The sequence below is a fragment of the Schistocerca americana genome, chromosome X (genome assembly GCF_021461395.2).
Source record: "Schistocerca americana isolate TAMUIC-IGC-003095 chromosome X, iqSchAmer2.1, whole genome shotgun sequence".
Taxonomy (NCBI): domain Eukaryota; kingdom Metazoa; phylum Arthropoda; class Insecta; order Orthoptera; family Acrididae; genus Schistocerca; species Schistocerca americana.
Genome location: NC_060130.1, coordinates 802,123,647 through 802,141,091, shown reverse-complemented (window position 1 = coordinate 802,141,091; position 17,445 = coordinate 802,123,647). Strand labels below are relative to the sequence as shown.

The following is a 17,445-nucleotide window of genomic DNA, read 5'->3' as shown; positions in this document are numbered from 1 at the left end:
TCAACGTCTCTTGGTTTCAGCTCATACGGAACCTAAGTTCCTTCTTTCTGAATCATGTCCATAGCCTTGAGACGTTTTGAAATGGCTCGCTGTGTAATTCTTACTAATCGTGCCAATTCTTCTTCAGTTTGATGCGAGTCTTCACTCAGCAATGTTTCAAATTCTGCACCATCGAAAACATTCTCCCTTTCACCACTATGCAGGTCTATGACGTTAAAACCACCTTTCTTGAAGCGTTGAAACCACTCGCGACACGTTCTTTCACTAATAGCGTCCTTACCATACGTACTTGAGAGCATTCGATGAGACTCAGCCACTGTTTTCTTCATACTGAAACAAAAAGTAACACCTCCCGCAAATGACGAGAATTAGGCTCGTAAACTGACATTTTCAATCAAGAACAACTTTATGATGCAGACACAAATCGACTAATGTTTGAATGTGGTTATGTTGACCGAGGTCCAAGCTAACTGCCTGACGTCTGCGATTTATTTCTTTCGACCGCTACTTACCGTTTTCACCACCTATCGGCAAACGCCGGAAGCAAAGTTGTACACCTTGTATGTTGAGTCGTACATTTGTAGTCACTTACCAACAAGATATTTAAGGACATTAGACATGCTCCAGGCGAGAGTCGGACCAGAGACCTCTTTACGCTGCACAAGACAATTTTCACCCGTACGTATGACATTCGAAATGAAGACTATAAAATAAAAAAACTTAAAGATAACCAGTTTTCGCGTTAGAGGAAGTACTTATAACGAACCTGCAGCAGAATAAAAATACTGAGCAGTCCATATACAGGGTGGCGCACGAAATGTGTTACCATTTTGTTTTTGAATATAAACTTTATTGTCAATACAATCTGAATGTAATATACACTACAATGAAGAGCCGTCCATGGAGATTTGATCCAACTCAGCACATGCTCAATATGTCCACCATTTCGTTTCCTAACTTCCTTCAAACGAACACTGAAGTTAGTGATTACCCTATGGCACATGTCTTCCGTAATTTCACTGCAAACTTGAAGAATAAGTCTTCTGAGCTCCATTAAATCACGTGGACGTTTCGGGAAATTTTTTTCCTTTAGATACCCTCAAAGAAAAAAGTCACATGGATTGAGGTCTGGACTATTGGGGGGCCAATTTTGTCCGTCATTGAAGCGACCTGGAAACCTGAGTGAAATGATCCGCATGTCGAAATGCTCGTGTAAAAACTCCAACACAGCGTTTGCAAATGTGGCTTTGCTCCATCTTGCATGAACCACTGCGTGTTGAAGGGCAAGGCAGTAGCAAGAAGCTGTAGAATGAAGCTATTGCGAAGCATGCTCAAATAACGCTCGCTGTTCACAGCTTCTTCAAAGAAAAATGGTCCAATAAGTCCGTGACTGGAAATTGCTGCCCACACTGTAATCCTCGGAGCATAATGTTGTCGTTCATGAAGCACTTGTGGGTTTTCAGTGGCCCAAAAGCGAACATTTTGTTTGTTAACCACACCGTATAAATGAAAATGCGTCTCGTCTGAAAACCAAACGTTCTTGAGAGTTTCTTCCCTATCCTCCGCCCACTGAGCAAACAGTAGTCTCTGCTGCTTGTGTTCTTCAGTGAGCTTCTGTGTACAGGTCATCTTGTATGGGTACATATGGAGGTCACTTTTAAGAATGCATTGAACGGAGCGTCTGGATATTCCCAGTTGCACTGCTGCCTTTCTACACGATTTCCTGGGACTTCTCTGTACAGCAACTCGTACCGCTTCAATATTCTCCGGTTAACAAACAGGCTTAGGCCGAGGTCGCTTCGCTTCCAATACTGTTCCTTCCTGTACAAATTTATCGTACAACCCGTGGATGATCTTCTTGCAAGGGACCCATCGCGTGTTAAACTGTTGTCGAAAACGACTCTGAATCACAACAAGGCTTTTCGTTTCATGAAGAAGTAACACAATTGCCGATTGTTGCTGTGTCGTCAGTCTTCCATTGTCAGCCATTGCTGCTTACTAGTCTCCTAGCGGCAGTATCGTGAATTACACGTCATTTCGTAACTCATTTGTTTTTCCAAGCTCTGCTGGTACTGCTGTAGAGATGCCAGCGGGATATCTAATGTGCGTCGTAAACTGTGAAAGAAACAATTGGTAACAGATTTCGTGCGCCACCCTGTACATTGTATACTGTATTTTCAGGTGTTTTATGGGAGAGAAGATGACCTGGAGCGTATCCAGATGTACATGACTGGGGATTCGGAGAAGCCACTGGTACTGTACGGAGAAGGAGGCTGTGGCAAGACGTCTCTGCTGGCGAAGGCGGCCAGCCTCACATCTACGGAGTGGTTCCGCGGCCGCAAGCCCATCAGCGTCATCCGCTTCCTGGGCACCACCCCCGACAGCAGCGCGCTCACGCCCACGCTCATCTCCATATGTCAGCAGGCAAGTTTCAAACAGCTGGTCACATTTTGAAAATCAAAATGACGACATTTTCTTTAACTCAGAAATGGGTGAGTGTTTTGAGTTCACTCTAGAGACCATCAGATTCATCAATATGGTATAAGCTGCCTAAACGATGATCTTGACTTATGAGATTTGTTTTCGAATAAAAGATTGCTACTTGCAATCGGCTGAGCCGCTGCAGCTGGCGCTAACTCGAAGTAATTAACACAGTTTTAGCCAACTTAACGCACTGCCTGATCAAAAAAGTGAAATACCTAGAAGACATGGTCGGATGTCAATCTTAACCTATTAGCACCGATTGTCCTCGATTGGGGACAGTCCATTTTTCCGTCATTGTTACAAAGTATGCTACTACGAACCAACAATGGGCTTTTGTTGTTGTAAAGTAACCTCTCTATCAGCAATGGCTACTATAGTTTGCTACAGTTATTCAATTGAAGACTATTAAGAGGAGAGGAGCGTCTTTGCAGAGCCTGCTGGTTATTTCTATTTTTATTTTTGTGACTGCATCTAAGATAAGGATCACTGTCATTTTCTGCTGCAGCGTAACTTAATACTGTAATATTGTTTGGTACTTATGAAGGCGAAAACAGTTTATTACATTTTCTGTCCCAGTGCATGAAAACCTGCTGTCCTCGTTTGAGGACACTGGGCATTTCCGCGGTAGGTAATTTTTTTTTTTTTTTTTACAGATTTCTTTGCCATGGCTCACCATGTTTTTAAAACTATTTAAGAGGCAGTAGAATACTTATTTTCTGAACAAACAGAAACAGACATAGTAGTTCTACCTCCAGATGTTGATGAGCAGATCAGTGAGGAAAATATTGAGTATGACTTGTTAGGAAATGCGTATGTAGGCGATATTGCAGGTATTACTGAAATATTGCATGAGAGAGACAACGAAGACATTCCACATGTTTCTTCTAAAGATTCCGGTAATTGGAATGATGTGACCAGGTTCCGACATATTCATTTCCTGACTTAGGGAAGAAAGCTTCTAGTATGTCGGATGAACTGAAAGAACTCCCATACAGGTTTATGAAGAACTCTTTCCACAAGAAAAGCATTATTGTAGAGGAAACTGAAAAATACGCTAGGGAATGTAAAAATAAAATAAATCTTTCAGTTTAACCTGATGAAATCCGTGTAATTGTTGGGTTCTTGATCTTTACTGGCTATCATAAATTGTCCGATGAAAGAGATTATTGGTCTGAAGATGATGATCTAGGTGTTTAAATAGTGAATGGTACGATGAGTCGTAACAGGTATCTTGAGCTCAAATCTGTAATATATTTCAACGATAACATAAGGCCAATGAAAACAAGAGAGGCAAATCTTTCAGAATAAAACTACTAGCAGAGGCTCCGGTAAAAAAATTATCAAAAATGGGGAGTCTTTCAGGATAATTTGGCAGTTGATGAAATGATTATGATACTATGGACATCACCCTATGAAGCAATTTATGAGACTGAAGCTCATACGCTTTGGATGTAAACTTTGAGCCATATGTGGTACTGATGGCTACTGTTAAAATTACTTACTCTATTGCGGGAACGATCAGAATGATGACAACGCAAATCTACCACTGGGTTCCAAAACAGTTTTGGAAATGTTGTCCATTATTAATGAGCCGAACAGTTACAAAGTGTTTTTGGCATTTGCTTTACTAGTCATGACCTGCTCGTCCAACTGAAGGAACTGGAATTCCATTCAAGTGGAACTATAAGAGAAAGCAGAATAAGAAGTGCACCAATCACCAGATAAAATTGTGAAAAAGAAAGAAAGGGGATATTTTGAATTCATACTTGACAGAGAGGAGGCAATTTTGATTACAAAATGGGATGACAAGAAATGTGTTACACTAGCAACTAATTTCGACAGTGTGCTTCCTATCGTCAAAGTCCAACGTTGGAATTGATCCCAAAAGAAAAGGCTAGTATTCCATAACCACATGCATTGAATATGTACAAGAATTTCATGGAAGGCGTCGATCTTCACGACTGGCTAACAAAGAAACATACCATTGCAGTGCATGGTTAAAAGTGGTAATGGTGCCTATTTGCGAGGATGGTAAATATGACTGTTGTGAATGTATGTTTGGCTTTGAAGAGATGCAATGAAGGAACTTCTGTTTCAGTGAAAGAATTCAGAAGACAGACTGCGAGAACATACCAGAAAAAAGGTCTTGAAATCAGATCAGATGAGGGAAGACCAACAAAACTCCTCTCACCTTCCAGGAGTAATGTACCAGGTATATGGTATGACCAGAAGCTGCACGTTATCTAGAAGTGTGAAAAGCAAAGAGGATGCCAGTATGAGAACTACAAAGGAAAGCCGAGAACATATTGTGCGAAGTGTAATGTTACTCTCTGTATGGAATGCTTTCCCAAATAACATATCAGGCCTTAACGAAATTTCACTTTTGGAGAAATTTTAAGTTAAAACTCTTGCAGATGTTGCTTATTGTAAAATAAATAGTAATAGTCTTACAATGTTATTTTGGGTTTATTATTAACAATTTCTTTATCACTTGTTTTTCGTGGTAAGCAGTGTAATGACAAAACAACTGCCAAGCGCCCAGCGTCCTCAAATGAGAACGGCCAAAAATTTCACGTTTAGGCAACAAGTGAAGCAAATTTCTTCATATTTCCATAAATTGTGTTGGCAGGACGTAGTTTTCCAAAAATACAAAATATTTGTTAACTGAAACTAAATTGGGTGATGATGGTTAATGTCATACATTACACGCCATCAGCAGGTACGTAAGTGATCAGAGTTGCAGTAATCTCTGTGACAGGCAGAACTGCCACCAGAGTGCATTAATGTTATTCATGTTTAAAGTTGTTTCTAGGCCTGCTAGGGTATATAAAGGGGCATGAATTACGTCAAATGTTAAGTGATCACTGTGAAGACACGGAGATGCCGCGTATTCATGTGAGACACTGATATCAGCACCTGACACAGTTTTGAATGACTTCATTTTGGGTTCCAATTTGGTCGACTGGTTGACTCATGCAATATCCAGATTTGTGGGGCATTTGGACGTTACAGTGGCCCGATGTTGGATTGCATAGGAACGTGTGGGCAGGCATACCCACCATCCAAGTTAGGGTCGACAATGTGTGAACACCACAAGGGAGTATAGACGAGTTGTGCACCAAGCACATCATAACTGCTTGACATCCGCGCCTGAGAGTCGAGAACAAGGAGTGGACTCCCTAAAACATTATGTGTCATGCCGCACCATCAGTCAGAGACTAACAGTAGCCAAACTATACAATTACCGCCCCATTGTGTAGGCTGCCGTTAACACCAAAACATAGACAGCTTCTAATAAAACATTCTCAGGTTTCAAGCCGCGTCAAGTGAATTACTGCCCACGAGCTTCTGGCTGAGAACTCCTCTACCATTGTCAAGTGGATGACTGTCATGTGTTTTTTTTTTCTTTATTGTGATTTCATTTCCCTGCGCCATATGGGCAGGGGAGGGCTGTCTGCGGCACAATCCGCCACTCTTCAGCCGAGTGACATAACAACTTAAAATAAGAATAAAGTGTTACATACATAAGGCGAGAAAGGGGAACTTAAAACAAAATAATGGGAGAAAATGGAAGTAAAAAATAGACTAACACGGAGACGTTCATGGAGGACAGTTAAAAGTCACCAGAAAGTTAAAAAAAACACAGTTGCGAGTCTTCAAAACTCAGAGAAGACACTGAATGGACACGCACACGTTAAAAGTCGGCCACAGTAGTAAAAGCACTCTGGAACAACACACTTAAAACCCACTTGGAGCACACACGACGAATTATAAAACTGCCAGGTGGGACGTGCCGAGGGAAAGGGCAGAGAGGATGGAAAAGGAGGGGAGAGCATGGGGCAGCAGGGGAAGTGGCGGGATGAAGAGAGGAGGGGCATCAGTGGGTTCATGAAGAGGCAGGAGACACGTGGGGTGGGAGAGGAAGAGGGAAGACAGGGCAGGAGGGAGCGCAGAGACACTGAAAGGAGGCACAAGAGATGGAGCGGGAGTAGGAGGGGAAGCTGCTCAGGAGGAGGGAGGGGGAGGAGGGTCGTGTAGTTGTCATTGCCGTGCTTATATAGCCGCGCCGTCGCTCGTGACGTCACTGGTGCTCGGTCCTGCTTCATGTATGGTAATGTTTTGGCCGCGCGACCCCCGGGCCTGCTTCAACTCCCTCAACTACGGATCCCACGCCGTACTCAGCTGCAATCCACCGTCTCTACTGAAGGTGTTGTCAGAAATTCTAATCTCTATGGCTTCGTTTATCACGCTATCCCAGAAGCCATTAGTCCGTTTAATAATAGACGTCTCATCGAATGCAATTCGGTGTCCGTTTTCCAGATCATGTTCTGCTACAGCTGACTTTTCGGGATAGCGCAGATGGCAACATCTTTCATGTTCTATGCGGCGCTGTTCAATAGTGTGAACAGTCTGGTCGATATAGAGCTGCCCACATCCACACGGTATCTTGTAAATTCCTGGCGTTCTGAGACCTACATCGTCTTTCACAGATTTCATTAGTTGCTGGATCTTTGCCGGAGGCCTGAAGATTGTGTCTATTTTAGGCCTCCTCAGGAGCCGAATAATCTTCTCTGTTGTCGAACCACAAAACGGTAAGAATGCAACCTGCTTGGTGTCTTCTTCAGAGGTCTCCTTCCTTTGAGGCTTGGATGACACTGCTTGTGAGATCTGTTTGTTGTTGTAACCGTTTTCCTTAAAAACTTTGCGTAAGTGGCTCAGTTCTCTCGGCAAGTTTTCTGCGCCTGAGACGGTTTCAGCTCGATGTACTAAGGTCCTCAGAACTGACTGTTTCTGTGCTGGGTGATGGAAGCTGATGGCGTGCAGATACCGATCCGTGTGTGTGGGCTTGCGGTAAATGCTATGACCTAGAGACCTCTTGGGTTCAAATGGCTCTGAGCACTATGGGACTCAACTGCTGAGGTCATAAGTCCCCTAGAACTTAGAACTACTTAAACCTAACTAACCTAAGGACAACACACACATCCATGCCCGAGGCAGGATTCGAACCTGCGACCGTAGCGGTCGCGCGGTTCCAGACTGTAGCGCCAGACCTATTGGGTTTACGGCAGACAAGCACGTCCAAGAACGGCAGGGAACCCCCCATCTCTACTTCCATTGTGAAGTTGATGTGGTCGTGGATGCTGTTGAGGTGCTCGAGGAACTCTTCTAATTTTTCTTGTCCATGAGGCCAAATGACGAAGGTATCGTCGACGTAAGCTCTCTTTGCAGGAGCCATGTCCAAGGCGATGTCTTCGAAATGCTCCATAAAGAGGTTGGCTACTACTGGAGCTAGTGGACTTCCCATCGCCACGCCGTCAGTTTGGTTAAAATATTCTCCATCAGGTAAGAAATATGATGACGTCAGAGTGTGCTTAAATAAATCCACGATGGTGTCGTCAAAGAGCTGGGACAGCAAGTCAATAGAGTCTGTGATGGGGACACACGTGAATAAAGAAACCACATCGAAGCTAACCATAATATCCCCTTCAGCAAGTCACAGACCTTTAATCCGATTGATGAAGTCAGCCGTACTCTTTATATGGTGTCCACAGTGTCCAAAGTGAATAGAGAGGAGGCTGGCAAGATGTTTAGCAAGTTTATAGGTCGGCGATCCGATGGTACTCACTATCGGCCTCAACGGTGTGTCCTTCTTATGCACCTTCGGCAGACCATAGAACGTGGGCGGTCTTGGTGCCTTGGGGAGGAGGTTCTCAATAGTATTATCTTCCAGTGATGACCGTTTGAGAAGCTCTGAAGTTTTCCTCACTATTCTGGATGTTGGGTCCCGAGGTAATTTTTGGTATGTGTCTTCCTCCAACATCCGTCTGATTTTTGCGTCATAGTCGGCTCGTTCCATTAATGTTTCTGCATCTACATTACATTACAAACCAACCATTATACAACAGCAAATAATTCCGCCAGCCGCCCCACAAAGGGATCACAAATTTAGCATTGGAGGGCAGCGTGGAGGGTAAAAATCGTAGAGGGAGACCAAGAGATGAATACACTAAGCAGATTCAGAAAGATGTAGGTTGCAGTAAGTACTGGGAGATGAAGAAGCTTGCACAGGATAGAGTGGCATGGAGAGCTGCATCAAACCAGTCTCAGGACTGAACACAACAACAACAACATATTTCAAAAGAGAAATTTTTCCTTTCTTCCAATATTTTTCATTGAAATTCCCTATGTTTCTCTGTATTACGCGTGGGCTAAACGGAACGGTGACAACACTACTAGCACATCGCTGAATATTTTTGTCTAGTACATGAAGTGGAGCTAATTTGAAACTTTCAGACAAACGTGGTTTTTGTTCAAAATGCTAACAATTGCTTCCACGTGCAGCATGGGTATTTCATCAAGAATGTTAGTCGGCAACTGAGAATGTTGACTAAGTGAAACTTCTTCTGATTGGGCGTTTAATGAGACCACGTATGGAAATCGCTGTTTATTCCAAAAGATGTAAATACAAACACATAAAGAAATAAAGGAAGATGAGAATTTGAAGTCGAAGTCATCAGTGCGTATTTGGAGAAAGTTCCATGACCGTTTTGAAGGAACTGGCGTTCGCTTGAAGTGATTCTGGTGGATCAGGGAGAGTCTCGAACTGGATTCTCAGACACAGACTTGAGACTCACTCCTAAAATGAATGTAGTATCTTAACAACTGCGTCACACGAATCCGTGGAAACACAGGGTATTTCTAAATTACTGTAGCAAAATCGTAAGATTTGTAGGGGTGATGTATAAGTAATGGCTTGAATACGAACCGCTTTCTGGAGGTGTATTCTTTCCTTGCTACAGCAACAAGCATGTGAAATTGTGAGTCTCACTAGCCTACATCTGTTGACTGAAAGATAGTAATTCATCATAAATATGTAAATTATTTCATCTGCAAAAAAGTGGCTAACGCTGTAACAATGCCCACTGTCAACCGCTGTTTTTAGAAGCACTGTGGACTCCTGACCATCAGTGATAGAGGAGACAGTGAGTGTGTAATGCGATACGTTGTTACTGGACGTTTCATGTGTCCCTCTACCTTGGGAATGTTACCACATTAGTTAATCAGGTATGTATGTAGTAATTACCAGTCAGTGTAAGTTATTATGATTCTTTTAATCAAGAGACGCGGGATAATGAAATACATTGTTCTGTGTAGAACTGAAACAGTTCATTTCTGGGTATACTATATGTGATCAAAAGTATCCGGACACAAGCAAAACATACGTTTTTCATATTAGGTGCATTGTGCTGCCACCTACTGCCAGGTATTCCTACCAGCGACCTCAGTAGTCATTAGACATCGTGAGAAAGCAAAATGGGGTGCTCCGCGGAACTCACGGACTTCGAACGTGGTCAGGTGACTGGGTGTCACTTGTGTCATACGTCTGTACACGAGATTTCCACACTGATAAACATCCTTAGGTCCACTGTTTCCGATGTGATAGTGAAGTGGAAACGTGAAGGGACACGTACAGCACAAAAGCGCACAGGCCGACCTCGTCTGTTGACTGACAGAGACCACTGACGGTTGAAGAGGGTCGTAATATGTAATAGGCAGACATCTATCCAGACCATCACACAGGAAATTCAAAATGCATCAGTATCCACTGCAAGTACTATGACACATAGGTTGCAGGTGAGAAAACTTGGATTTCATGGTCGAGCGGCTGCTCATAAGCCACGCATAACGCCTGTAAATGCCAAACGACGCCTCGCTTGATGTAAGGAGCGTATACGGTGGACGATTGAACAGTGGAAAAACGTTGTGTGGAGCAACGAATCACGGTGCACAATGTGGCGATCTGATGGCAGGGTGTGGGTATGGCGAATTTCCAGTGAACGTCATCTGCCAGCGGGTACGGTGCCAACAGTAAAATTCGGAGGTAGTGGTGTTATGGTGTGGCCGTGTTTCTCATGTAGGGGGCTTGCACCCCTTGTTGTTTTGTGAGGCACTATCGCAGCACAGGCCTACACTGATGTTTTAATCGCCTTCTTGTTTTCCACTGTTGACGAGCAATTTGGGTATGGTAGTTGCATCTTTCAACATGATCGAGCACCTGTTCATAATGCACGACCTGTGGCGGAATGGTTACACGATAATAACATCCCAGTAATGGACTGGCCTGCACAGAGTCCTGACCTGAATCCTATAAAACACCTTTGGAATGTTTTGGAACGCTTACTTTGGGCCAGGCCTCACCGACCGACATCGATACCTCTCCTCAGTGCAGCACTGTGAAGAATGGGCTGTCATTCCCCAAGAGATCTTCCAGCACCTGAATGAACGTATACCTGCGAGAATGGTAGCTGTCATCAAGGCTAAGGGTGGGCCATCGCCATATTGAATTCCAGCATTACCGATGGAGGGCGCCACGAACTTGTAAATCATTTTCAGTCAGGTGTCCGGATACTTTTGATCACATAGTGTAGGCTCTAATCCAAATCATTATCCATCGGGTACCCTCCACTCTTACTTGGTGAATACAAGTGTAGGTTTTAGAAACATCCTGTATATGCTTTGGGAGTCCATGTAAGATTGGATGGGACGCCACTTTTCAGATAATGCTTCATGTACTGTCTATTTTCCTCATTCACCAGTCTTTACACGTCTACGAGTTTGCCAGTGCAAAAGACGAAGCTGTAATATTAAATCAGAACGGCAATTCCAAAAGTTATGTAGGGTTATTCACAAGTACCTCTGAGGTTCCAGAAGACGACTGCACGGAAACTACAAGATATACAGAAAAATGACACATATCGGTGTATTAACAAGAGCATGCTGAGGGGTAGTGCCACCAATTCTTCATGTCTACATATTTATTTCCAATATAGCCACTGCTGAAACAAAAATATGTCTCCGAATGAGAGATCAGTTTGTTGGTACCGTCACTTTAGAATGTTCGACTTTGTTGATGAAGCTACAACCTTCCCTCTTTTTGCAGCGCTTCATAACTATCAAAGTGAAGTTTACGAATATGTTCTTTAAGTTTTGGAAACAGATGAAAATCAGAGGGGGCCAAATCGGGACTGAATGGGAGATTATCAATGACAGTGAACCCAAGGCGTCGGATTGTTGCCGCTATCGCAGCGCTCGTCTGTGGTCTGCAACTGCCATACTGATGGAGAGGATGAACTCTTCAAATTTGTGCTTTGTTTTCCGAGGGTCTTGCAGTACCTTGCAGAGCTTTTGGTGGCGCCTTTAGGCATGAATTCCAAGTGTACCACACCTGGAACATCCAAGAACACTGTAGGCGTGATTTTGCCTGCTGATGGCATGGTCTTGATATTTTTTGGCGTCGGTGATTCCTTGTGGCGCAACTCCATTGATGCTCTCTTGTTTTTGGGATGAAAATGGTGAACCTAGCTTTCAGCACCTTTCATAATATTGTTAAGGAACGCATCACCCTCACGCTCAATATGCAAAAGAAACTGATGACGCCGGCCTCTGTGGCCGAGCGGTTCTAGGCGCTTCAGTCCGGAACCGCGCTGCTGCTACGGTCGCAGGTTCGAATCCTGCCTCGGGTATGGATGTGTGTGATGTCCTTTGGTTAGTTAGGTTTAAGTAGTTCTAAGTTGTTCTCGGATGTTAAGTCCCGTAGTGCTTAGAGCCATATGAATTTTTGAAATTGATGACAGATGTCCAATCTTCTCTGTTTAATGTCAGGTGTGAGCATTCGAGGCACCTGCCATAAACACAGTTTTCTGTACCACTGTTCTGCATTGGGTGGCCCGTATACACACTTGTGATATGCCACACTCACCTGAGAGCTGTGTCTATGTTATCCGACGATTTTCTCTGATGAGGTCATCAATGTGATTCTGATGTGCCTCATCGGTTGAGGCACTCGGTCATCATCTCTATGCTTTGTCACACACGTTGAGGTTAACACTGCAGTTACTTTCATGACAAGCAGAAATAACCAACTATCACACATAACTGATGTTGATACAATCATCAGTGTGTACACAGCTTTCATTCTTCTATGGATTTCAATTGGAGGCATGTTTCTTCAGTTAGAATCTCTATTACAGCATGCTGTTTCTCACGCTCCGACGTAGTTACAGTACCAAGTTAGATGCTACAATTGGGAGTCATCTAGCGGCAGTGGGTTGCATCTCGTGTCAGGGAAACTACCAACTAATATGCATAACATGCACGAGCAGTACCTCAACCGATACTGAGAACAGAATAAAAAATTCGGGGGCATTACTTTTCAGCATGCCCTCTAACGTTCCTAATACGCGCCATGGCGCAACACTAGGGTGCAGGCGTGCCAGAACATGCAGGAAAATCATCCGCTCTGCATTATGACATGGAATTAGTTCGCGCTTGCGGATAGGCAACCCAGTGAACAAATTTACAAATCGTGCTACTGTCGTTACGCCTTCCTGGGCATGCGGCAGCAACTTCAGTGAACTGCACGCGTATATTAACATTTGCTACATCACAAAGGCTGCCCATTCTGAGCGCATGTAATGTGGGTTTAAAACTCAGAGAGGTGCTTTATCCTCTGATATGTGTCTATTTTCTATATGTCTTGTAGTTTTCACGCAGTCATCTTCTGAAGCCCCAGAGGTATTATGAATAACCCCGACTTGAACTCTCAAGACAGCACATCTTAAAAGAGGCATCCGCTTGATTTCATGCGATTTTTTACAACCACGTTTCACAATTTCGATGGGCCCTGTCTGTCAGAACATGAGGTCAGCATGGTCTTGGTTTAACTGCAGTTGTCTGTTCACGTTTCTACTTCACAACCACTTCACCAACAGTCGGTTTTGGCAGCTTTAGAAGGGTTGAAATGTCCCTGATGAATTTGTTACTCAGGTAACATCCAATGACTAGTCCATGCTCGAAGCCACTGAGCCCTCCTGACCAACCCATTTTGCTGTTTTAGTGGTCAATTCTGCTTGACATAGGGATTTACAGACACCTTTCATCAGGTAGTGTACATGATTTTCAAAAAATGGCTCTGAGCACTATGGGACTTAACTTCTGAGGTCATCAGTCCCCTAGAACTTAGAACTACTTAAGCCAGACTAACCTAAGGACAGCACACACATCCATGCCCGAGGCAGGATTCGAACCTGCGACGTAGCGGTCGCGCGGTTCCATACTGTAGCGCCTAGAACCGCTCGGCCACTCCGGCCGGCACATGATTTTCGGCACACTTGAGAAACTACAGTGCCTCATAGTGCAACAGATACGTGAATGTTACTGTATCTACTATCTAGGAACAGCTCTGATGTTAGAATTTTAATGCGTTACAAAGAATACTGGTACTGCAAAATATGGAAGCAAGTAATCCAGAAAAAGATAATTACATCAGGCAATAAAATAAAAACCTTATGGGATATAGGGAAGACAGAGACAGATGGGGCCAAAAAGGAAGAGGAACAGATAGCTCTAAAAATAAATGAGACTTTGGCAAAAGTGCATTTAGTGTTGGAAATCTCTTAAACAAGTACTTCATTTCTGTGACCAACAGGTTGGGGTTATCAGGTTCGATGAACAGTTTAATGGACTATATGATACTAGTCTTTAAAAATAACTTCAGTAAAATGGAAATGTCACTCACGTCTCCCAAAGAAGTGGCATCCATCATAAAATCATTAAAATCTAAGTATTCCAGTGGGTATGATAACATATCAATGTAGTTAATCGAAGAGTTCTCATGTGAGTTGAGTTCCATCTTAAATTATTTGTGTAATCAATCTCTTATCAGCAGAACATTTCCAGACTGACTAAAATATGCTGAAGTTAAGCCTCTTTACAAGAAGGGGGATAAACAGATACCATCAAACTATCGACCAATTTCCCTTTTGTCTGCTTTCTGAAAAATATTTGAGAAGGTTGTGTTCAAGCATCTCCTTAAGCATCTGACTGCCAATAACATATTGTCCAAGTTACAGTTTGGATTTCTTAAGGGGTCTGATATACAGGAAGCTATTTACACTTACAGTGGGAATGTATTTAATTCCTCAGATAATAAATTAGAGGCTACTGGCATTTTCTGTAACCTGTCAAAAGCTTTTGACTGTGTGAGCCACAGCATTCTTTTAAGTAAATTAGAATATTATGGTGTCACCAGAAATGCTGTGAAATGGTTTGAGTCTATCTAACGGGAAACAAAGGGTGTCATTGCAAAGTACCTGTGCAGTAAGCAGTCAGCCTTCATCTGATTGGGAATTAATTGCTTGTGGTGTTCCTCAAGGTTTCATCTTGGGTGCACTGCTTTTTCTTGTGTACATTAATGACATCTTGTCTGTTACATTGCCAGATGCTAAGTTTGTTTTGTTTGCAGATGATACAAACATTGCAGTAAGTAGCAAGTCAAGTACAGATTCAGAAATAGTTGCTAATCAAATTTTCACTCACATTAATAAATGATTTAAAGCTAATTCACTGTCACTAAACTTTGAGAAGACCTACTATATGCAATTCAGAACCTGTAAGAGATTTCCTTCCATCATGTGTATAATATATGAAGACATGCAGATTGCAGAGAGTGACAGTGTTAAATTTCTGGGATTACAACTTGATAATAAATTCAGTTGGGAAGGGCATACCACAGAATTGCTTTAGCGCCTAAACAAGTCTGTATTTGCAGTCAGAATGATGTCAAATGTAGGAGATATAAATATAAAAAAACTTGCATACTTTGTTTACTTTCATTCTATTATGTCATACGGCATCATATTCTAAGCAAAAGTTTTAAGCGTGCAAAAGCGTGTGATGAGAATCATTTGTGGTGTAAATTCAAGAACATCATATAGAAACCTGTTCAAGGAACTTTGTATTCTAACCACTGCTTCTCAGTATATTTATTCCTTAATGAAATTTGTCGCAAGTAATATATCTCTGTTTCTAACCAATAGCTCAATACATAGTATCAATACTAGGAATAAGAACAATCTACATAAAGACCTAAAATCATTTACCTTGGTCCAAAAAGGGGTCCAATATTCAGGAACACACATTTTCAATAAGTTTACAGCAACCATTAAAAACTTGGTTTCAGATAAAGCATAGTTTCAACAGAGTTTGAAAGCCTTTTTGATAAGCAACTTCTTCTACTCTATAGATGAATATCATAACAGAGACTGTTACGGCAGCTTAAGTAAAAATGTCTGTTAGGTTTCAGCTTTAACAGCACTTGGTCACAACAGTCAAGATTATGTATTTTATGCATGGTAAATTAATTCATGTTAATTCTGTAAATATTGGCTGCTCCAGTTTACCGCGTTGTATTTACCTATTTCGACAATCTTCTGACAAATGATCAGGGTAGTAAATATTATATTCAAATGTTTTGTATTTTTATGTTATACTTTCTGACATGTTCTACACACACGAGAATCATCTCATCTTTTGGGACTATGGAACAAAAACTGAATCTAATCTAATTTAGCCTCATTGCTGAAATACAGAATGCCAAATTGTAGTGTTTTTAGATGTACTGTGCTGTAGTGCAACATACTTTGACGTCTGCATACATTTCTAGAGCTTTTGCAGTGACTATAATCTGGATGCCTGCATTGGTGAGTGGCATAGACGAACACCATGTGTGGTGGTACCAGCAACATCCCTCTACCGGCTGCAACACGTGATGGAAATTTTGTGGAACACATTCTCCCAATATGACATCCAAAGCTCTATGGTCTTCTCTGTGGATGGTTACAGTGCTGCTTTGTTGCTATAGAAGGCTTACGAGATACTGAATAAAACTTAATTCGTGTAGGACCATTACTTCAAGTTCATCATTTTTAATTTTCTTTCCATGTCATCTGAGGAATTATGTGGTTTTTGCTGTGTTTCCTAAAGTGATAGATCATAGATGATGATGTGTTTTGACAACTACTGACCCACTCCTCTTTGTGAATTTTTTGTCTGACATAGAACTACCATTATTGTTGAGACTCAGCTATATAATTGTTTCATCATCTTGAAGGGTTTTTGATGCCTATGCTCCCAGGCAGTCTTTTGAGAGCCAATTTCATGAACCATTACTTTTGTTATATTTACTTTTGTTATGATATTTCCCAAATGCCTACCCTAATTTATTTATGTATGGGTTGTATTACACTAGTGTTGAGTCAACAGAACTGCACAGACAACATGAGCATGATAACTGATATTGATGTGGTGCCCACATTTATTTCTCATACCAGTCTAGCCTATAACAGTCAAAATTTTATATCTAGATGGTAAGTTAACATTATGGTACATTTGCAGATTTCATACAACTACATGCTTCCATTTGATGACATTCCTGTGGATCTGGTGCCTCTGACAGCACACTTTAAGTACTTACTGAACAACGCGACCAAAGAGCAACCGCTGATCCTGTTCCTGGACTCAGTGGACCAGCTGACAGGCACACAGGATGCCAACAAGGTTTCCTGGCTGCCGTTGCGCCTGCCTCCCAATTGCAAGGTACATCTTCCTCAACAGCTAAAGTATAACTTTTAAATTATTTCCATACATCTTCTATTACTTACTGCAGGAATATTGTTCTGCAATATGCAGCTAGGCACTTTGATCACAACTATTAATGGACACAAACTGTTTGTTTGATTTTCTTTGTTATTCTTCAGACATGCTGGCATTTGTTTTAGAGTCGTTAAAGGTAATTGAATCAGTATCTTATGTCATATATGAGTGCTTGTTTGCAAATTAATGCCTCTGAATTTTTGTATGAAAACTCTTAACGCTTTTTAAATAAAACAAATGTTACTAACATTCTATATTTTTGTTCTTCATGTCTACATATTTATTTCTCAACACAGTCACTCTGGAAACACACACATTTCTCCCAATGAGGGACCAGTTTGTTGATACCGTCACTTTAGAATGTTTGACTTTTTTGGCAGAGTCACAACCTCACCTCTGCTTGCTCACTTCATCACTATCAAAGTAAAGTCCTCAAAGGTGTTATTTAAGTTTTGGAAACAGATAAAA

The 17,445-nt window shown here is 42.0% G+C and overlaps 1 protein-coding gene across 1 annotated transcript in view; it reads left to right on the top strand.

Annotated features, from left to right (window-relative positions):
* LOC124556328 (NACHT and WD repeat domain-containing protein 2) overlaps nucleotides 1-17,445 on the top strand; it is a 314,048-nt gene that overhangs the window by 84,645 nt on the left and 211,958 nt on the right. The window contains exons 8-9 of the mRNA XM_047130299.1: nucleotides 2,182-2,424; nucleotides 16,720-16,920. Of these exons, the coding sequence (XP_046986255.1) occupies nucleotides 2,182-2,424; nucleotides 16,720-16,920 (444 nt within the window). The remainder of the gene's footprint in view (nucleotides 1-2,181; nucleotides 2,425-16,719; nucleotides 16,921-17,445) is intronic.